The sequence below is a fragment of the Lissotriton vulgaris genome, chromosome 1_1 (assembly GCF_964263255.1).
Source record: "Lissotriton vulgaris chromosome 1_1, aLisVul1.2, whole genome shotgun sequence".
In the NCBI taxonomy this organism is placed as follows: Eukaryota; Metazoa; Chordata; class Amphibia; order Caudata; family Salamandridae; genus Lissotriton; species Lissotriton vulgaris.
Genome location: NC_141685.1, coordinates 1,629,290,632 through 1,629,313,640, shown reverse-complemented (window position 1 = coordinate 1,629,313,640; position 23,009 = coordinate 1,629,290,632). Strand labels below are relative to the sequence as shown.

The following is a 23,009-nucleotide window of genomic DNA, read 5'->3' as shown; positions in this document are numbered from 1 at the left end:
GAAGTCAGCATGGAGCCGCGTGATGCCACTTTACTGGCATGTGAAAGTAGTGCTGTTTAAATCTTCATGATCCAGTCTGGTGCCTGGGGATGTTCTAAAGGTGAGGTATATCCGGTTAGATAGAATAGAATATCCAGCAAAGGTAAGTTACTTATTCTTATTGTAACAAGATCCAACATATTATTTGCAGTATAGCTTATCGTGTAATAATGTGCTGAAAGAGCATGGATTAATGTTAAAAAAGTGACAGAGCTTAATATTCACATGGTTAAAGGGAATTAACTTAAGGGCAAAAAGATGGCCATTAAACAAAGGAGAAGGAAAAGGGGAGTGAATACATTACTGAGTGGGTAGACGACAAAAGAAGTTCAGTTTAAGGTAATGGCTATAGGAGGAGGAGATGAAGGAAAGGGTAGGGGAGTTACCAGAATACAGACATTAGTTGTTTGTTTTTTTAAAATCATTTTTGCAGTCACACTCTCGCACAGTGGTGGCTGGTGGATTTCAAAAGTAGTAGGGCTAATTGGTTCGACCTGAATATAACGTGTTAACGCAGCAGGCATGACTGAGTTGAAAGAGGAATGGTGCTCTGTCACCTGAATGCAAATTATGTATTTTGCCTAATACGTTTTTAAAGGGTGCAAATGTTATCCTTCTGTATGCCGCACACTGCACACACAGACCCAAGTCTCACCCTGCACTCAGACACGCACCTCTCTGCTCTCACTCAGGTGCAAAGCTCACCCTGCTCTCATATGGAAACACTGCTCCTCACACCTACATAGCTTACCCTGTGTTCCCACAGACACACAGCTCACCCCAGACTCACACCCGCACACAGCTCACCTTGCATTTACAATGACACATCATGCCCATAGACACCAGTCACCCTGCATTCCCAAAGGCACAGTGCTCACTCTGCTCTCTGAGACACAACGCTTACCTTGCACTCACAGGTGCACTGCACAGCCTGAACTCATACAGGTACACTTCTGGCTCTGTAAAAAAGTGAAAGAAGTGGCTGCTGCACAGAGGATCCTATGCTTCAGTGCTCGTTACATAGAGCTCCCTAAGAAATGTTTTTCTGATCACTGAAAGCTTTTGAAAGTTGAAATGCCTCTCTGCTGTCAGAAGTGCGATTACAGCTAATTAAAATACATTTTGCTGTGTGTGAACAAATTATTTATGAAGAGTGAATAAAGTGTGGGACTCCAAAGAAAAAATGGGGGCCGCTACTCTTATGTTTATTACAAATTAAGAGCTTGCCCAGTGTCTTAAACACAACAAATATGAGACAACGGTCTGTGACTCTAATTTGGCTATTGATTCCTGAAAGCCAAACTTGTTTAGCATCAGTGCTTAATTTGAGCCAGTGGTTACCGGTGGGCAACATAGGCACTTATTTTTGGATACCTGCACTTATTTTTCTGTACCAGATGTTTACATGTAAGAGAGGGAAAACACATAGGGGTTCATTACGATGTCCGCCTGCCATTGTTGCGGTACAAGGACCACCTGCCAGACATGCGCTGGTCCCACCACTGCGATTAGGATGCGCTCGCCATACTGGTGGATGCATCCTGATCTTTTCATATTGCAGCACCGCACGCAATGTCAAAAGTGCGTGCACAGCATTTCCCTGCACTACGTGACAGGCACCACGCGGTGCCTGCCACTTGGTGCATCGAAATGAGGGGGGTACCAGGGGTATCCCCCAGTGCAGCGGCACCACCCCCCCACCCAATCCCAGCCAGCCTTTCCATGGTGGCATCGCCACCATGGAAAGGCCTTTGTTTACCCACATCCTGATATGGCGGACAGAGCCTACTAGGCACCGCCACCATTTAAGGCGCTCTGCACCCTCCACAGGGCAATCGGGACGATTACCTTTGGCAGTGAAACGGCGGACACACTTTCTGACTGCCGCGGTACCCAACGGCATCCTAATTTGGTGGTTGGTAATGTGCTTCGTGAGGGCGGAAGGTCCGCCGGCCCGGCGGTGGTGGTCTGTCCGCCATCAGAATGACCCCCATAGATTGGGAAGACAAAGGGAAAAACCAGCCAGCAGTCACAAACAGAAAACATGAACCCGCAAATGCAGTAAAGAAAAAAGGGGCACGAAGTGTCTGTAGTTGCAGGTATTCTGTGCACAAACGTTTAATTGCTTTGCCATGGGAATTGGGGACGTTTATGGTAGTCGAGGATGAGGAGTACCAGATTCCAGAATTTTTTGTCAGGAGGGGGTCCTTACACCTAAAAATGTTTGACAGGGGGGGTCTGGGCATCAAAAAGTTTGAAGACCTCTGCACTACCTCCTTACTTCTAAGGAAACTTACACATACTTACTCTCTTAAACAATCACTTATAGAAACACATACTTATTTAAACAAGAACTCTTACAATCTCTTACTCACATATACTCACTTATGTACATCAAAACTCACATACACTAGATTAAAATATGTCGTTACAAAAAAAGACAATAGTGAGACAGTCATTCACTCACTAACACACACATATACACACTCATCCACCCATACAGTCCTGCACATATGCTGTCTTCAAAACACATACAAACAGTGAGTCAGTCACCAACCCATGCAGCTACTTTTACACAGTGAAACACTGATACATATATTTCAATATTTAAAAGTTACTCGCTAATATATGTATTAAATAAAATACACTTAATAAGGCAGTTAACCAATCATTTTTTTTTTAAAAAAACATCCATTTAAACACTTATTTAACCATTTATTCTTCCATCAACCTTTACAAATACAAATATAAAACATATTAATTTTTCAGAAAGACACACATTCACTGGCTGGTGTCATCAGTGATGTCATGAGTGATGTCACTGACGATGTCATGAGTGATGTAATATGTGACGTCATCAGCAGTGCATTGCAGGCGCGCTTGTTATAGTGAGTCCAACTAACTAGAACGTTGGAATTTTTATGGTTTTATGTCAGTACAATTTCCAGCTAACTATAACTGGTGTGAAACCTATGGTTTTTTCAGTGAATTTAATAGGTTTTTTAAATGCTAATTCCTAACTATAACTGGTGTGAAACCTATGGTTTTTTCAGTGAATTTAATAGGTTTTTTAAATGCTAATTCCTAACTATAACTGGTGTGAAACCTATGGTTTTTTCAGTGTGTATATATATATATATATATATATATATATATATATATATAATGTGCTTTGGTGATTACTGCTGGCTATTCTGATACAAAGCATGGGAATCTATGAAAGTTCCAATACTGGGGTAAGAAAACAAGTCACTTACCTGTAACTTTGGTTCCCCAGTATTGGTAACTTTCACGCCCTCCTCCCCTGGGAAAGCTCAGTCTTTTTACAGAGATAGTGGCGGTTTGCACAACGGCTACGAAAATCTGAGGCTCTTAGCTCTCTCAGGAAGGTTCTATGGGGTGAAGCTGTTCTGATTGGTCCTGACGGAAGTTTGGTCTCTTTTAGACAAAGAGGGTGATAGGATACAAAATGAGATGAGGCCTAAGCCTATTTTCTCTTTTGTTTCTATGGTTATGATATTTTTTATTTTACCGAGGCGCCCATTCCGACGACGGGGAATGATACAAAGCATGAGAATCTATGAAAGCTACCAATACTGGGGAACCAAAGTTACAGGTAAGTAACTGGTTTTCTTCTCGGCGTCGCAAGATTTGTTCTCCAGGTTGGACACATTCTTATCCCTAGGGGGTGTGCCTCTTGCATAGCCTCGGTGGAAATCTTACCGCGGGCCCTGTCAGATCACTCGCCGGTGCTTGCCGCGCTTCGTGTGGGCCCAGCTAAGCAGCCGTTTCGGTGGCGGATGTCGGCCTGGCACTTGAATCAGGACGAATATAAAGCGCACCTTATGGTAGAAATAGACCACTATCTGTCTGCGAGGGGTCAGTTGACTCCCCGTCTATTCTCTGGGAGGCCTTGACGCCTACGTTGCGTGGAGTGGACATATCCTGGTGCGCGGCGGCCCGAAGGGCGAGACGTAGGGACTTAGTGCGACGGGAGGCAGAGCTGGAGGCACTGAAGCGCAGAGCCCGAGAGGTGGATGGCGGGCCGGCACGGCGACAGCTGGTGCTAGCGCAACAACAACCCGATTCGGTTTTGATGGACGAGGCGTGGCAGGCCTGGTTGGCGACCCGCAGTCGGGTTTACCAGTGGGGCGACAAGTCCTGCAAAATGCTGCACCGTCTTTGCCAGGGAATCATGCATGCCCAGCCGCTACCTCGGATAGTAACCCTGAGGGGGAGCCCATGTTAGATCCAGTGGAGATTGCGGAGAGTTTCGCCGGGTATATACGCCCCCCGGGAGTGTTTGGAGGCTGATATTGTTTAGCGTTTTATCGATGATCTCCCACCAAGAACCGTCTCGGATGAGGTTAGGGATCTGCTGGATCAGCCTCTGACTGACGAGGAGTTGGGTGCCGCCCTGGGCGAACTAAACCGGGGCAAGGCGCCGGGTTCCAACGGATTCCCCAGTGAATTCTTCCGGAGGTTTTCGGTTCAGCTGGGCTCGCTTCTTCGGCCGGTCGTTGAAGAATCATGCGAGAGTGGGTCACTCCTGCCGGATTGGCACCATGCCGAGGTGGTGGTGTTTCTGAAGCCTGGGACACCCCTGGAGAGCCATGCGTCCTACCGCCCAATATCACTCCTGAACACCGAAGCCAAAATCTTGGCGAAGGCCCTTGCCACCTGGCTCAAGCCGCATATTACAGATTTGATACATCCGGATCAGGACGGGTTTATGCCGCAGCGGGCTACCCGCCATATCATCAGGCGGGCTCAGGTGGCGGTGTCAGCCTGGAGAGGATTGAGGGAGCCGGCCGCGTTGATCCTAGCAGATATGGACATGGCATTTGATTCCCTCAGCTGGACGTATCTCTTTGCCCTGCTGAGCCGCTTAAATCTCGGCCCACGCTTTTTGGCGTATGTCCACTTGCTGTATACAGGTTTTACGGCATCGGTGCGTGTCGGAGACGCAGTGTCTCGCTCGTTCCCGGTCCAGAGGGGGACGCGACAGGGCTGTCCCCTCTCCCCATATTTATTTGGGCTCGCCATGGAGCCTCTCGCTGCATGGGTGCACATTGATGCTCAACTCAAAGAATTCTAACGGGCGCCTGGTCTTACCGATAAAATAGCTTTGTACGCTGACGATGTCCTGTTTTTTCTCACTGCCCTGGACCGTTCCGGGCCGCGACTGCTGCGCATTTTGCTGATTTTTTGTGAGACCTCCGGCCTATACATGAAGCCAGGCAAATCCACGCTGTGGCTGTTGGGTGACCGGCGGAGCGTTGGGGACTGGGCATCGGGCCTCCGGTTGGCGACGGATGTGGTGAAGTACCTGGGAGTCTTCTTATCCGAAGATGCGGCTATATCCAGGGAACGCAACATCACTCCAGTGTGGGATCGGGTACGCGAGGACCTGAAGGTCTGGGCGCGGATGCCGTTATCTATTCTCGGTCGGTCTGCAATTTTCAAAATGGTGGCGCTCCCACGCCTGGTGTACCAACTACAGAATCATCCACATGTGATTCCCCCCCCCCCCCCCCCCCCCCCCCCCCGCTGGTTTCGGCAGCTTAATTCAGCTTTGAGCGGATTTTTGTGGGATGGGGGCTTGGCCCGGGTGGCTCTACGGACGTGTTTTTTGTCAACTTACACAAGTGGCCTGGCCACGTCGGACGTGCTCTCGTATTCTCAGGCGGCGCATCTTCTGGTGTTGAATGACTGGTGGTATGGCGACCGGGGGGACCCGGCCTACGCCGTTGAGAGACACTTAATGGGCTCGGAGTCCGTGCATACGCTTCTGTATGCGGCACCCCTTCGGAGGTCCCTCCCATCAGCCACGCAGGTGGTCTTTCACGTGTGGAGGCAGGCGCTGCGGCGGACGGGTTGGTGGAATGTCCTTACGCAGGAAACCCCCCTCTGGCGCAATGGAAGGCTCCCGCAGTTGGATGCCTTGACGGGCTTCAGGGGCTGGGACGCCATTGGAATTTCCACCCTGGGCGAAGTTCTGTCTGGAGATACCCTTAAATCCTTTGCGAACTTACAGGAGGACTTTGGGATGCCCCGCACCCAGTTCTATAAATATCTCCAATTCCGCAATGCCCTAGCGCCCTCCCTGGTTGGCCTGGAGCGGATCCCTGAATTCAGTCCCATCGAAGCGAAAATCTTCATGGGTGAGCTGCCAGACAAAAAACTATTGCGTATCTATCAGACATCAGTACGGCACTGCTCCTCGAAATTTTAGTGGCCTTAAAGCCCACTGGGAGCGGGACGTCGGGGACCTGGACGAGGAGGATTGGGTTGAGGCCCTCGAAAGTCCCAAGGGGGCAGCCATATCCACCCGCCTGCGACTAATCCAGTTCAGATAGTTGCACCGCACATATTACACCAGACAGCGGCTGTGGAAGTCGGGACTGGTAGCGTCCCCCGACTGCCTTCGCAGTGGGCTAGAAGTTGGCACATTAATACACACGGTTTGGGTCTGCGCATCGTTGCGAAGATTTTGGGATGGGGTCCATCGTTGCCTAGATGAAGTTTTAGCCTGGAGGATACAGAGGGACCCCAAACTTGCACTGCTTGCATATCATGGCTGGGGTCGGGGGAAACCGGTATAAACGCCACTTAATGTTGTTAGGATTTACACTGGCGAAACGGGATATTGCGAAAGCATGGAAAGCCCCCGGGCCCCGTCACTCGCAGCTTGGAAGAACGGAATGGATTACTGCATGGGCATGGAACAACCTGTATTTCTAGCAAGGGGCTGTCCCCAGAAGCATTTCAAAATTTGGAAACGGTTGGCGGACTACCGGGGTCTGGACCTAGACCCGCCACCCAAGGAGGTCACCCTCCTGACGATATGAGGACACGGACTATGAACAGTGGCAGTTGGTATGGATCGTACATGGCATGATAATGTTTTGCTATTTTATGCGTCAGGTGGGTGAGCTGGCATGCAGGGAGGGTGCTGGAGGGGGGAGAGGGAGGGGGCTTGCATATTGATTACATCCTGTGGCAATATTTCTTCAGGGGGGGAGTGTTAATGGATATTCATTGTTATGAATGTGACTAAAGATATAGCTGATACATTGATGGTGGCATTTGTCTCTGGGTGACCGAAATATGCATAATATGTGAGTTCACACAAAATCGGTTTAAAAAATAAAAAAGTGACACACTGGCAGCGAAATGTGCTTATAAATAAGCCCACGAGTGTGTGGTCTTAACCGAGTAAGTACATTTCATGCAAACCCATCCACAGGGTCATCAAATGTTATTAAAAAAATACAAAAGTAAATTTTAAATCACAGCACCATCGCAACCATAACTACACAGAAGCTACCGTCACTGTTTAATATATAAAATAGGCAGTGGGGTTGGAAATTAAGGAAATCTAGAAAATGTAAAACATTTGCTGAAAGAAACACAGTTAAACACGCATTGGCATAGCCAATAGGTCTCACCTTTGGGACCTTATAAGTGTTTAGCTATGCAACAGTTGATGTTGCACCAAGGATATTGTGCTGCATAATTAAATACTTATAAGGTCCCAAAGGCGAGACCTATTGTCTATGCTAATGCTTGTTCTCTATTCCGACTTCTGACAGGGTAGCAGGGCATATGATTGACAAGTCCTTGCACTTCATTATCTGACGTGCTGCACTTCGTGACACAAGTGCAGCATGTCAGATATGTACTGTGGCAATGTGAGGCTAGGGCTGTAACAGCCCCCGCTCAACACATGTGCAATACAGCCCAGTAGAGCCCTCTTCTGCTGCCTACCTGAAATTACATCTTTTACATGCCAACAAATGATCCGCAAGACTGTTTGTTTTCATGTAAAAGTGGTAAAGCAAGCAATTCCTGTCAGAACAAGGTGGCAGATCAATGCCCTGGCGCCTTCCATGGAGGAGCCGCTTCTGCTCTCGCACTTGCACTCACTCTGCTAATTGCACTCAAAAAGTGCACACACTCTTTCTCCCCACTGCCTCCTCTGATGTGGTGTTCATGTGACGATGGTTAAGGATTCCCCCTCCCAATTTTGCACCCAATACTAGTTTCTGTGTTCTAGCTCTCTGGCTCAAGGCTTATACCGCAGTTTGAGTTCTTGGTTAGTATAGAGAGTTTGCTTGCATGATGAAGTAAAATTACAGGGCCTCCAGGCATGTAGACAAAAGTATTTATTTAGATACAATTCAACGGGTTGTGTCCCCAGGCTGGCAAGTTCCAACATCTCATTTCTTCGGTGAAGTTGTGAGAAAGTGGCCTAGTGTATGCTGTCCACTAATTAAAGTGGGCACCATGTACCAGCCAACACGACTTTTATGATGTATGAGGTCAAAGATAACCTTATTGAAAGCGATCCTAGTGGTACCTATGGAGAGCAAACTTCAGGCTTAATCTTGAAGGGACTGTAAAGCAGCTTGTTTTACCAGAATACCACCTCCTGAATGACTAAATGAAAGGAGAATCACACAGTAGTTATATAAAAATATGTATGTATTAATATAACACTCTCTACTAGTCTCTACACGAGATTAGAACAAAAAGCACACAATACAGAATCAATAGAACATTAGTAAGTAGCACAATACATAGCGTGCTCCGGGGGAGAGCGAACCATACGCTAAAAAAAGGGTATAACAATCACGACTTGACTAGCCACAGTGCCTAGAGCACGTAGAATCGCTGAGACCCCAAGAAACCACCCAAGGCAGTGACACAGGGAGCACACAGAGGACGGGTGCAGTGAGGAAACCCGACCGCATGCTCTGTACAACTCTATGGGAAAGTCGCGATTGCAAAGTTACAGTTTAAGGACACTTCTACGAGGACTTCAAGCAAACCCTTTGGAACATAGGAGGTTCTAGAGTGATCCCACCAGTGAGTACCGAAGTACCCATGTTACCTATCACAGAGAGGAGCCGGGTGTATAGGGGTCAAGTGGTGTCGGAAACGTTCGTCGTTTTCAATGGAGATCTGCAAAGAAGTACTGCATCTGGGAAGGCGAAGAGTGTCAGGTGGAATCAAAACATGGATTCTAGGTGAGAGGAACCTAAAAGCAGAGGGGACAGAGTCTGGGTCACTTCAGGTGACCAGGGGCTCAGTAGTCGAATGCCCACCGATGTCTGGTGCTTCAGGTGTGAAGGGATGCTCAACTCTGCAGCCACGAGGACCGGGAGACATCCAGGACGACCAAGATCCGGACGTGAGTTGTCCCACGAAGGATGTCGAGTGCTGAGGGGTCGATGTCCGGCTGGAGCACCAACAAGCCTTGGCAAATGCAACCCACACAGGTAGGACAAACCACTTACGGTGTGGACCAGCAAGGTCCAGAGGACTCTCCAAGCAATGGAGAGTCAGGGCACGTCTGGAGCAACCAGGGAGCCTAAAATAAAATAAGATGACCCTCGTCAGGACACACAGGTCAACGGCTCAGGAGTCGCGAGAAGACCTCAAGCAAGTTTGCAAAGCACAAGCCCGTGGACACTCAGTGCGAGGAGGCCGGATTTCTTCGGTGCACATACAGCCCAGGGTCAGGATTACACGGAGTCCAATGCAAAAGCTAGGGAATTGCCAACAAGCATATACACTCGCAAATATACACGTTGCACAGGGGTTCGGGTCACGCGAGGGATACTGGTCTCGTAATCACTGAGGGGGCAGATCGACCTCCGGGACCTTCGGAAACTCACCTCCTGTGTTGCTGAAATCTTCAGAGTCCTCAGGAGCTCTGGAGAAGCAAGCCGATCAGATGCGCTTAGGTGCCTGCTTGTGCAGGGGAGTAACTCCTTTACTCCAAGGGAGATTCTTCAGTTGTCCATCGTCATGCAGACAGTCGAAGCACTTGAGTTCTTCTTAGTAGAATCTTGTCCAGGTAAAATTTAAAGTCCTGTAGCCAGGTAACCCACTTCATCCCCACGGGAAAGGGTTGGACAGATTCAGGGGACCCGCTTAGGGGAGGGGCAGGACAGAGGGTTGGCTACGCCCATGTCCTTTGTCCAGTTTCGCGCCATAGCAGGAGCCAATGGCTCTCAGAACTGGTTTGAGCTGGACTATGCACAGGGACACCAAATGTGCCCCCAGTGCAGACTTTCTGGCACTCGGAGTGCACCCACCCAGCCCCAATACATTAAATCCTGTCTGGGAGGTGGTCACACCTCCCTGTGACAGGATACCTATATTCATGCCTTCCTCTGCTCGAGCTTGGCTCGGCGGCAGGAGGACAGAAATGTGTCTGTGACTGGCAGCATCCATTTTGTGCTGCTCTGGTCGAGAAGGCTGGTGCCGGGTAGACCGGTGACCCATGAAGCTCGCTTTTGAAGGGTGGAATCATACCTCTCACACCAGTTACTGGTGTGGAGGTACGATTCCAAGGTGTTTGATACCAAACACAACATGTTTCTAAGCAGCCGTTCGGAAGGAGGAGCCTTGCGAAAGGGAGGTTTTGACACTGAAGAAGAAGCCTCAGATGGTCGATGTCGATCAGAAGGCCCTCAGCTGCGAAAGGAATTAGTAGTGATTGAAGGCTGAAATGAAGGGGAAGAGGGAGTTTGACTCCTTGAAGTTGCACTGAATTCCTCAGAAGGTGTCATATAAAAAGGTCAGTGAACAGGTCTTACAGAGCTGAAACCTCCAGCCACACCAGACCCTCAGGAAAAGGTAGAGAAGGAATTATTTCAAGTATGAAGAAGACACAGAAGAGGGTCAAATCGAACAAGAATCTTTTCAGGGATGAGAAACTGGGGTCGACTCCTACCAATCCCAACTTTAACCCCCTAATGATATTGGCCTACAACACTCTAAAGGGAAGCAGACTCTTATGTGGTCCAGGTTGAAAAGGAGCAAACAAGGTCATGTTTCCTCCTGAAAACACTATTACAGCACAAAAGATAAAGCCAGTTTCTACCCATGCTGCCCAGTGACTTACATCAGAGCCAGGAGGTCTTCCAGGAACTGAAGCAAAGACAGAAATGCTGAGGGTAGAAAAGAAGTATAGTCACTCTACCCAAGACCCATCTAATATCAAGGGCAATGTGGGTGCGCATTCCCCGATTGTTACAACAGCATGTAAGAGACTGAAAACACTGGCCGGCTCCCTTCTGACAAATAGAGCAAGTATTAGGCCTTGGTGGGCCGTTAAATGGAGACATCAGCTGCAACACAGTGGCGTATTGCAATATCTCAACGGGGATGAGGAATATATGTTGGCTCATAAAGGCAAAATCATTCAGACCGCAACAGGACAATATTCAAAATGTGATCTTGATTTTCCACAAACTAGGTTTTTCCCTGAACTAGGAAAAACCGTCCCCAATTCTACAGATAGTAAAGACTTTCCTAGGATTGACACTAAATTCAGTCAAAGCTGTCCCTGTAACAGAGAGTCCAGGCACAGAGTAAGCTCACCTCTACCAGAAGGGTCAATGTATGACACCTAGAACAGTGGGGAAAATGTTGGGTTATGAAGACCTCTTGCATTTCTCAAATGTTCCAGGGGAGGCTTCACATTAGTCCACTCCAGGAGTGACTACAGCAGCAATGGATACTGGTAACTGGGAAGTTCTAGTCATTGTCACAGTCCGTCTACACATGGGTGGAATTCAAACATTACAGTGAGCAGACCCATCAAACTACCAACGCCTCATACCTCAAAGGTGTCACCCTTGCAAAGATAGCGAGCCAACAGGATTCCTTGTGTCTCCGTGGTAACGGGGAGGTAACCTTCTATCACATAATATGGGAATGTTCACTCATACAGGCCCTATGGGAAAGGGCTACACGGCACATGCACCTAGCACTAGGGAAAGACATCACTCGAAATATTGGCAACCAGGCCAAAGGTCAGGCGCACAGCAAGTGGTAAAAAACTGTAACAGATGGATTCGTATATATAGTGAACTCCAAGAGAGAAGGGGGACAGGTTACCATGCAATCCCCAGAAAACTCTGAATAACAAGCCAGAGTTGAACAATAATTAACATTGGTATCTCCCTGAGCTCCACAATAATAAATAACACAGCATTCTTTTGCTGAAAAAGTATAAAGAACAATTTCACACAAGTGCAGGAGTAATGTCTTTCTTGAAAGAAAACGTATCCGTTGAAGGAAGTGATCCACAAATCCAAATTTATGGTATTCCAATGTCGTTAATGGTATTTTCTTCAAATAAATCCTTTAATAACCACACAGCCACAGCCAACACGTGCTTCGTCTGATGCTAATTTTTGCATCAATTGACTTCATCAGGGCTTAAACATTATCCAGTCCTTCCATGGACAATAAGTCATGGTATTCCAAATCAGAGACAAGTTAGAAGTTTCCTCAATTCTTACACATCTTAGACTTCACTGAATATATCTTCGGACAATTCCGCTTCGCTGATAGTAAATCCAATACACAGGATACACGAGTACATGTACCTGTCTTCTCACAACAGGGAGCACAGTTGTGAGAAGACAGGAGACAGAAGATGTGTGCTCGCAGAAAGAGTTTTTCAAATCTAGAGGTTGCCCACAGAAGTGGGATAGGAAATGGGGAAAGTGGAATGTTTACAGGGGTGGTTTATGTGTCTCACCTGCCATAGAAATGGTAATGACGGAACGTCAATGGACCAGGAGCGGTACAGATGGCTGAGTGACCACGAACTTTTGACAGGTGAACTTTATAGACAACGTATGTCTGAACATGTAACGATTGTTGATCTATATGTGACTGCTATTCTTTTAATTCTAATAAAGACAACTGTTAAAAAAAAAACCTATCAACTTCCTCAGTTGCCATCACAACACATGCATTCCCAATGGGCTGGGTAATCCAAATAGGAAAGCTAAACATTAAGGGCCTATGGGTGAAACACATAAATGTGTTAGAACTCAAGACGGTCTTCTTAGCCCTCAAGGCCTTCCAGACCCACGTGAGGGGAAGGACAGTCCAGATCCAGACAGGCAACATGACCACCATGTTCTACCTCCGCAAACGGAGGGAACACAATTTCATGCTGTCCAAACTTGCACAAGACATATGGAAGTGGGGTGTTTAAAGAAGGGTATCGCTAGTGTCAATACTCCTACTAGGAGTACAAAACCAAGGCAAAAATGCGAAGTGGACAGGCAAAAGCTTCACAGAAGTGGGAACTAAAGCAACAGCTGGTGGAGGACATCTTTCAGAAGTGCGGACACCACACATAGACTTGTTCGCAACCTCAGAAAATGCAAGATCCTGAAGCTGCACATCCAGGTTATCCACACCACTAGTTAATAGGGAGTGCAGTGTTGGTAGAAATGTCAGTGAAATTTGCCTTCTCTTTTCACCCATTTCCGTTGATACCATTTGATGCAGAAATGTATCAAATGGTATCAACGGATTGCATCTCATTGAACCAGGTAAACATGGTTTCAGATCTGGTGGAAATGGCAAAGGAAAGGGTCATGAGGTTGCCATCACACCAAGACCTGTTTATAGCACACAGGGCATGTCTATCACTTGGAACCTGAACCCTGAGCCTAGCATGGTTCCTAAGGTCCTAGAGCTTGGTCACATAGGTCTACCAGCAAGTGTCATGGAGATATTTAAAGAAGCCTGAAGGCCAAACAAAAGAAAGTGCTACACTGTGAAATAGAGCAGATTCATACTCTGCAGTAACAGCAGAAAAGTGCTTAGTAAGTGCTGAACATGGAACCCTTCTGTAATCTCAGCCTCATACACCTACTAGATGATAAATGTTCCCACGCCTCACTTAAATCAAACTTGACATCCATAGTGACTTATCCAAGGTGAGTAATAGGAAGACGTGTCTTCAGTGCACCAGTCATCAAAAGATTCCTAGCGGGGGCAAAGAAAATAGCAATAGCCGATGCCGTGTGGCACCTCAGCCTGGAGCTGACACAACTTATGAAAGCACCTTTTCAACCCATGCATAACATGGGACTCCGCCCTAACTCAGCATATAACTCTAAAGACAACCTTGCTGATTGATATTAGATCTTTAATCAGAGTTGGTTATCTACAGGCCCTTACAAAAGTTAAACCTTAACTACAAATACACAAGAAAAGAAGTAGAGACTTTGCTGAATACATTGGATGTTAGAAGGGTAATTATTTACTACATACCAAAAACTAAATTAATCAGGAAGGGGAGGGGGGGGTGGGGGGGGGTACATTTTTACTTTCCGCAAACAAGCAAAGGTTCCCCAGTCACTAAAAGATCTATTGGAAGATGGATAGTCCTGGCAATCCAGATATGTTATGAAACAGTGGGTGTGATTTTGGGAGAAAAGTCAAAGGCACACTCAACAAGAAGAAGGGATGGAAATCAATGCACCATAATGTCAGTGGTAGCAGAAGTAACATCACACACCCTTTGACCTTAATTACATCACAGGAAGTAATATCAAATTACTTTCAACACTGAAACATGTGAATTTTGACTCGCTCAGTGATGTCTTATGAGATTAACCATAATGACACTTGCTCAGAGTGGTAGGGAGTAAAATGAGTGAACCCAATTTCTTCCAGGAATGGTTTTAGGGAGATGTTCTTACCTCTCACGAAAATGTTAATAAAAACAATGGAGCTCTTTCCTTCCAACCTGTTTGTCTCTTCATTACTCATGCCTCTCATTGTATCCTCCTCACTTTGTCTCACTTATTCTGGGCTCTCTTACACCAGTCTTTATCACTTCTCTTCCACATATCTCCAACTATCCCTCTGTCTCATTTTCACCTGCCTCTCAGCTCTCTCTCCTTCTCTGAGAGATCTTTTTCACGTTTCTCGCTGATGTCTCTTCCGAGGCGGTTTTATCAACTTTTTTCCCACACCTGTCTCCCCCTCAATTTCTGTCCCACTTAACTTTCTTTCTCATTTGAATGTCTGGCACGTTTCTCCCCTGTATTTCTCTCGCTGGCTGTCTGCAGTCTCTTTTGAGCCTGTCTCTATCTTCATCACCTCTTATGTCGCTCCCACCTATGTCTTACAACATTTGTCGCCTCATCTATCTCAACTGTTCATTTCTTCCTTTTACTCTCTCTATCTCACCCTCTCGCTCTCACACCCACTCACATATCTTTGCCTCTCTGTTCCTCACTTGTGTTTGATACATCTCATTCCTTCCCCTGGTCGTCTCTTACCTCTGCCTTATTTTCCCCCCTCTGAAAATTCCCAAGGACTGCCAAGGTTACTTTGAGACACCTTTTTGACTGGCCTGCTGAAGCATCAACAGTTAATAATAATGTTGCTAGTTTATTTCATTTATTGTTTGATCAAATGGTGCTGCCATCACAAAAATCTGCTAAGACACTGTTCAGCCCAGAGACACCAGAATATGAATGAAGGCAACAGTGTATCATTGCAGTGTTGTTTACAGCAGCTTAACCTCCCGTTCGTTGCAGGATAAGGTGAGTGTGTCAAACTCCATGGAGCCCTGTTATCTGGTAATCCCAGCACTTATTCAACAACCTCTAAGGCCAGGGGTTGTAGGACTACTGCCAGGGGTCGCAAGGAAAATGCCAAGACTCGAAATTGAGACCCCTAGTGACCTCCTAAATGATGTCCATAAAAGAAGGGAGCAACATGGGTCACTAAATAATGACCATAAAAGAAGAGAGCAACACACGCGTTCCTGGACAACTTATCCTCAAACAACATCTGCATGGTACACACATGGTCTTCCATGCACACCTTCACAAAACAATGTGAAGACATTCAAGCTAACAAGGAGGCTCAGGTGGGACAAGGGATACTAAAACACTAGTTTGCAAATACACACACTCTGGTAACCCCAGCCAACGAAAGGAAGAGTTATGGCACTACAAAATCAATGCACCGCATTTGAATCTAGAGAAGTTTCTTGCAGCAAAACAAAATTAGTTTTGCAGCTTGAAGAATTTTCTGGATTCATGTTCGACCCTCCCACATCCTTGGGTAAGGTGAATTTGTAAAGAACGGAAGCTAAATAAAATACGAGAAGTGTAAGCCATACCTACAAGGGGGTCGCCCAAAAGGGATCTGTAGTTGGAGACCACATCAAGGGGTTTCCATGGGCATAATTCTGGCATCATTCAAGAAGGGTCAAGGGCTCAAATGGTTGACATCTTGATGACACCCATATCAACAAGAAGAAGAAAGGAAAAGAGCAAATTCCTAACCCAAGTACTAGATGGCAGCATGTGGATCTAGGAAATTCTTCTAGTTTCAAAATTACTCCTACAGTTAAGTAACCATTTTGTTCTTCAGCACTTCTCCGGAGTTTTTTTGTATTGTATTGCTTTGCAGCATTTATATAATGTTTACTACGCCTCTGTCAGGCGCTGAAGCACTTCCCTACATTAGTAGCATGCTACACATGTAGGGGGTGTGGTTGGAAGGATGTTGTTTTCATTTTGATCATATGTGGGCAGCGTTTCAATGTTGTGTGGTTGTCCTTGGATGACTATCCAGGCCTTGCCAAGTTGTAATAAAATGAGAGCCTCCAGTCATGTAGAAGACAACATTTATTGAGATACAATACAACAGGATGGTGTTCCTAGTCCAGCCAGTTCCAACAGACTCAACCTGGAATAGCACCCCTCCCCTTCTTTTAACTTTCCAGATATGGGAGTCATCTCACATTCTATCTCATAAGGTTACAATGCATGCTATAACTATCTTTGTTTCCCCTGTTTCTCTTCTATTCTCCCTTTCTTCAGCCATTTATTCACACCAGTTATGACTTCTACAGGTTGGGCTTTGCACGATTAAGCAAGTTTTACCCTTTAGCACTGGGAAATAGCAAAATGTGTTTTATGAAAGAAAAATATGTGGTCTAGATGGAGCAGATGGGCTGCTTTGTCAGGTTACAATATTTGTGCACGAATTGCACATTTCATGCGTATGATGTTTACTATGTTAATTTTAGTTGTATATATTTAAACAGACGCGTGCCATATCGCCATTTTGAAATAGTGTAGCTGCAAAAGCAAACTTGTTACACAACTTCTGAAATGATGTATTTTAGCTAGGCAATGAAGTGAATAACTACTCATGCTTGGATCCATACTATTTTCTGAGAGAACAGGTCAACTTTTTTGAGTGCCAACGAAGAAAACAACAAATGCCAATTTGGGCATGACTAGCATGGTAGAACATTCATAAACTATTTATACTATGCAGAACACATTTTTACCTCCTGTGTAACTTTAATCACAAAGAAAACCGTTCTCAATATGACCCCCCTATACTTTTGGTTATGCAAAATCTTAATGCATAATTCTAAATCTATAAAAGGACCATTTCGAGGGTACGATTTTATAACATGAAACGAGAAAGAACATTAGTTTTGCAGAAAAGTAACATTTTCATACTGGTCATTGTATTATTTTTCCCTTGATTAATTTCTGCTCTTTTTATTGTTAGGCGTTCTCAGAGTACCAAATCCAGCAGATGACTGCCAATTTTGTTGACCAGTTTGGGTTTAATGATGAAGAGTTTGCAGAGCAGGACGACAATATCAAGTATGTGGAAATGTGTCGCTCGTCCCTACTCCCCTTCATTCTACCCTGAAATTCCATTAAGTACTTAGATTGTATATATGCACTTTAGCCTCGGTAAGGGCCACAATCTCCTGGACCTTTTGACTGCAGCAATATAATCAGCAGGATTAGCAACTACTTTAAACTGGGACACCTATATAATGAGAGGTGTGACCATATTGTAACTTTTAGTCTATGGTAGCCTTTCTGTTTGAGTAATATCAGTACAACTCCTAATGCTCTCAAAGTCTTACTTAAATCTTGCACAGGACCATAACATAGTGCTTTCTCTTTCAGTGCACCCTTTGACAGGATCGCAGAGATAAACTTCAATATTGAGGCAGACGACGATAGTGTAAGTTTTAACTATTGTGTGTGTACTATAGTATGAGCAATCTAGAAACAGTCAACATACTTCATTGTCGAAGTTTGGACCCCTTCACACAATTACTTAGAACATGGCTCTCTTAATTTTCGTTGTCTCCTGTTCTTACTCTGTCCTGATGATGAGCCTGTTTTAAGTAGTTGAGTTAGGCGGTCGAAACATCAAAAGTAAATTATGTGGACTAGTTTTAAATTTTGAGTGCCATTTGCAAAAAAATATCGTCCCAATAATTCACATGTGTAGATATATATCGGAGTATAACACAAGCACTTTTTGATCACTCTATTCACTGACTCTGTGCCGTGACTTTGCAGGAGCACCTTGTCTTTTGATAAATGTCAATAACCTGTCGTATTATTATGAACCGTTTCTGCATTACCCGAACATAATTGGCTAAATTAATGCACTTATTGAATAACTAATTTGCAGGAAAGGATTGCATTGAGGTTCTGACCCCACCCTGCTTTGTGGGTTATTTTTCCCACTTCAAACCCTTGGGATTTGTGTTCCTGGGTAAGCCAACCACCGCAAATTAAGATGAAGCAATTGATATTATTACCAGCCTCCCTGCCCTTCATCGCTCCTACGCCTTTATTTGTTTGCCTGGGACTTTATTTAGCTTATCCCTGAGATAGATGGCATGTGTGAAAGCATGAACGCTATAGAGTAGTCATTACAGAAAGTGTTACTTCAATTAATTATATCCAGTTGCATTTAATTAAAGAAAACTACATCATTTAACACATATTTGTGACCATGACTACTGGATATGCTTAGAAGTGGGTTAATGTATCTTCCAAGCACATACACAAGGACTCTACACCAGTTGTTTGTGTTTCAGCCGAATGCATCCCTGTTTGAAGCGTGCTGCAATGAAGTCATTCAGCCGTTTGACGACAACGAAGATGAGGAGGATATCTGGGAGGAAAAGGAGATCAACTATGCTGCTCAAGTCAAATCGAGAACGAGGTAAGCCAATCCTAATTGCCCAAGTCCTCGCGGTTTTGCAGCATGAATATCTTCTAGATTCACATGCTGCCCATTTTCCACCATCTTTTTTTACCCCTCTCTTTGGTGTTGACCAGTACGTGTGCCTGAACCTTCCCAGTGAGCACTCCTCAAAGTCACTTTGTGTTGCCACCATCTTCAGGTTCATTTTTCCTTCGTTTGGTATAAAATCAAGGTCCACAACTCCTGGTCAAAAACACCAAAGTGTTTGAGGAAAGGACTGAAAAAGAACCGAAATGACACAATTGCAGTCAACCAAGAATTCAGGACAGAGGACACATCGAAGATCATCTCCAAAAAACACAGGTTTTTCTATTGGACTTCGACCTCCAGGTCAGAGAATGGATGCTAGCAGAGTGGTGTTGAATGTGGAAATCCCACTCAGGCCTCCATGGGAATGGAAAACACCCCTTTTAGAGTTTACCTCCAATGCCACGAAAAGGTCACTCAAAAGGGAAAGCACAGGGTGTGCAATTTATCTATCTAAGGACCATCAGACTGAGTGTTAAAGAGCGTGTGAGGATTTTCTTCTCAGATTCCTAAAGGTAAGAGAGAAATAAAAGTGGGTGCATTACATCATGGCACATTCAAGACACGTCCATCAGTCCCTTAAGGACTTAGGACTTTCGAGCAACAAAGAAATCATCGAAGATACCCAGGTTATAAAGGAGTGGTTGAACGTTGAAAATTGGTGCTTACAGAGCCAGCATCCTCTTAAGGCAAAGAGTAGAATAAACTTCTACGTACGACCCAGTGTACATTAAAGGTAGTACAATAGCAGTTTAGGAAATTGTGTTAACAGCTAGAACAAAGTCCATTTCTCCTCTCCTCCACAGGCCACCCAGCAGTCAAAGAGCAAAATAATTGACACAGTGGGCAGAAAAGTAGAGGTATCAGCAGCCACGTTATGGAGAAGGATGGCACATTCAGACCCACTCTTCAACAGTTAGACAACACAAAGGTGCAAAATTGAAGAACTGATGCTTCACTTCTCTGAGTAGTATCAGAAAAGAGCCAAAGGAATCTTCTTTTGATGCTGAGGAAACCACAAGCAGAGATGTTCACAGGCCCAACAGTCAGGAGGCATCCCTTGCTCAGTCTGTGGGGTTTTACACTGGAGTTGCAAGTCTCCGTAATTAACAGGCCCTTCACATGGAGGAACTTGTTTGGACAGCTGTGGATGAGTCACTTCAACAAATGAAGAACAAAGACACAGCCAAACCAATTGGGTTCCTTGCAATACAGGGGTACCTTTAAAAGCGGTACAGCTCTCACTGGGACGCCGACTGACGGGGAATCTTTTAACACTGCCCCACTACTGATATATTTACAACAAGGGGTGGTGAGGGACAGAGTCTCTGAATTAAACAGAATACTCTCACCCAGTCAAGAGATCAGGGCTAGATCCAACACCGTTTTTTAGCTCACTGCACCATCCCAGTTTCAGAACCTGGCTGTATGCAAATTAGTCTGTTCCTGTCCCAGTGCATGATGGGAACAGGGCAAACCAAACTACAAAAGCCAATTCTTACACTGGGAAGGAAACAAGCTACCGGGGACCGGTTTCTGGCATTTCAGCCTCTTCGGCCCGGCTTGCTTGAATCCTGATGGTGCAATGAGCAAGGGACTCACATCTGAGTATACCCTTCCACGCTTAGGGTGGACAAAAATATTTACAACAAGGGGTGGTGAGGGACAGAGTCTCTGAATTAAACAGAATACTCTCACCCAGTCAAGAGATCAGGGCTAGATCCAACACCGTTTTTTAGCTCACTGCACCATCCCAGTTTCAGAACCTGGCTGTATGCAAATTAGTCTGTTCCTGTCCCAGTGCATGATGGGAACAGGGCAAACCAAACTACAAAAGCCAATTCTTACACTGGGAAGGAAACAAGCTACCGGGGACCGGTTTCTGGCATTTCAGCCTCTTCGGCCCGGCTTGCTTGAATCCTGATGGTGCAATGAGCAAGGGACTCACATCTGAGTATACCCTTCCACGCTTAGGGTGGACAAAAATATTTACAACAAGGGGTGGTGAGGGACAGAGTCTCTGAATTAAACAGAATACTCTCACCCAGTCAAGAGATCAGGGCTAGATCCAACACCGTTTTTTAGCTCACTGCACCATCCCAGTTTCAGAACCTGGCTGTATGCAAATTAGTCTGTTCCTGTCCCAGTGCATGATGGGAACAGGGCAAACCAAACTACAAAAGCCAATTCTTACACTGGGAAGGAAACAAGCTACCGGGGACCGGTTTCTGGCATTTCAGCCTCTTCGGCCCGGCTTGCTTGAATCCTGATGGTGCAATGAGCAAGGGACTCACATCTGAGTATACCCTTCCACGCTTAGGGTGGACAAAAATATTTACAACAAGGGGTGGTGAGGGACAGAGTCTCTGAATTAAACAGAATACTCTCACCCAGTCAAGAGATCAGGGCTAGATCCAACACCGTTTTTTAGCTCACTGCACCATCCCAGTTTCAGAACCTGGCTGTATGCAAATTAGTCTGTTCCTGTCCCAGTGCATGATGGGAACAGGGCAAACCAAACTACAAAAGCCAATTCTTACACTGGGAAGGAAACAAGCTACCGGGGACCGGTTTCTGGCATTTCAGCCTCTTCGGCCCGGCTTGCTTGAATCCTGATGGTGCAATGAGCAAGGGACTCACATCTGAGTATACCCTTCCACGCTTAGGGTGGACAAAAATATTTACAACAAGGGGTGGTGAGGGACAGAGTCTCTGAATTAAACAGAATACTCTCACCCAGTCAAGAGATCAGGGCTAGATCCAACACCGTTTTTTAGCTCACTGCACCATCCCAGTTTCAGAACCTGGCTGTATGCAAATTAGTCTGTTCCTGTCCCAGTGCATGATGGGAACAGGGCAAACCAAACTACAAAAGCCAATTCTTACACTGGGAAGGAAACAAGCTACCGGGGACCGGTTTCTGGCATTTCAGCCTCTTCGGCCCGGCTTGCTTGAATCCTGATGGTGCAATGAGCAAGGGACTCACATCTGAGTATACCCTTCCACGCTTAGGGTGGACAAAAATATTTACAACAAGGGGTGGTGAGGGACAGAGTCTCTGAATTAAACAGAATACTCTCACCCAGTCAAGAGATCAGGGCTAGATCCAACACCGTTTTTTAGCTCACTGCACCATCCCAGTTTCAGAACCTGGCTGTATGCAAATTAGTCTGTTCCTGTCCCAGTGCATGATGGGAACAGGGCAAACCAAACTACAAAAGCCAATTCTTACACTGGGAAGGAAACAAGCTACCGGGGACCGGTTTCTGGCATTTCAGCCTCTTCGGCCCGGCTTGCTTGAATCCTGATGGTGCAATGAGCAAGGGACTCACATCTGAGTATACCCTTCCACGCTTAGGGTGGACAAAAATATTTACAACAAGGGGTGGTGAGGGACAGAGTCTCTGAATTAAACAGAATACTCTCACCCAGTCAAGAGATCAGGGCTAGATCCAACACCGTTTTTTAGCTCACTGCACCATCCCAGTTTCAGAACCTGGCTGTATGCAAATTAGTCTGTTCCTGTCCCAGTGCATGATGGGAACAGGGCAAACCAAACTACAAAAGCCAATTCTTACACTGGGAAGGAAACAAGCTACCGGGGACCGGTTTCTGGCATTTCAGCCTCTTCGGCCCGGCTTGCTTGAATCCTGATGGTGCAATGAGCAAGGGACTCACATCTGAGTATACCCTTCCACGCTTAGGGTGGACAAAAATATTTACAACAAGGGGTGGTGAGGGACAGAGTCTCTGAATTAAACAGAATACTCTCACCCAGTCAAGAGATCAGGGCTAGATCCAACACCGTTTTTTAGCTCACTGCACCATCCCAGTTTCAGAACCTGGCTGTATGCAAATTAGTCTGTTCCTGTCCCAGTGCATGATGGGAACAGGGCAAACCAAACTACAAAAGCCAATTCTTACACTGGGAAGGAAACAAGCTACCGGGGACCGGTTTCTGGCATTTCAGCCTCTTCGGCCCGGCTTGCTTGAATCCTGATGGTGCAATGAGCAAGGGACTCACATCTGAGTATACCCTTCCACGCTTAGGG

At 45.8% G+C, this 23,009-nt stretch overlaps 1 protein-coding gene across 1 annotated transcript in view; it reads left to right on the top strand.

The window, feature by feature from the left end:
• PPP6R2 (protein phosphatase 6 regulatory subunit 2) overlaps positions 1 to 23,009 on the top strand; it is an 876,013-nt gene that overhangs the window by 657,337 nt on the left and 195,667 nt on the right. The window contains exons 17-19 of the mRNA XM_086918845.1: positions 17,419 to 17,516; positions 17,832 to 17,889; positions 18,761 to 18,888. Of these exons, the coding sequence (XP_086774971.1) occupies positions 17,419 to 17,516; positions 17,832 to 17,889; positions 18,761 to 18,888 (284 nt within the window). The remainder of the gene's footprint in view (positions 1 to 17,418; positions 17,517 to 17,831; positions 17,890 to 18,760; positions 18,889 to 23,009) is intronic.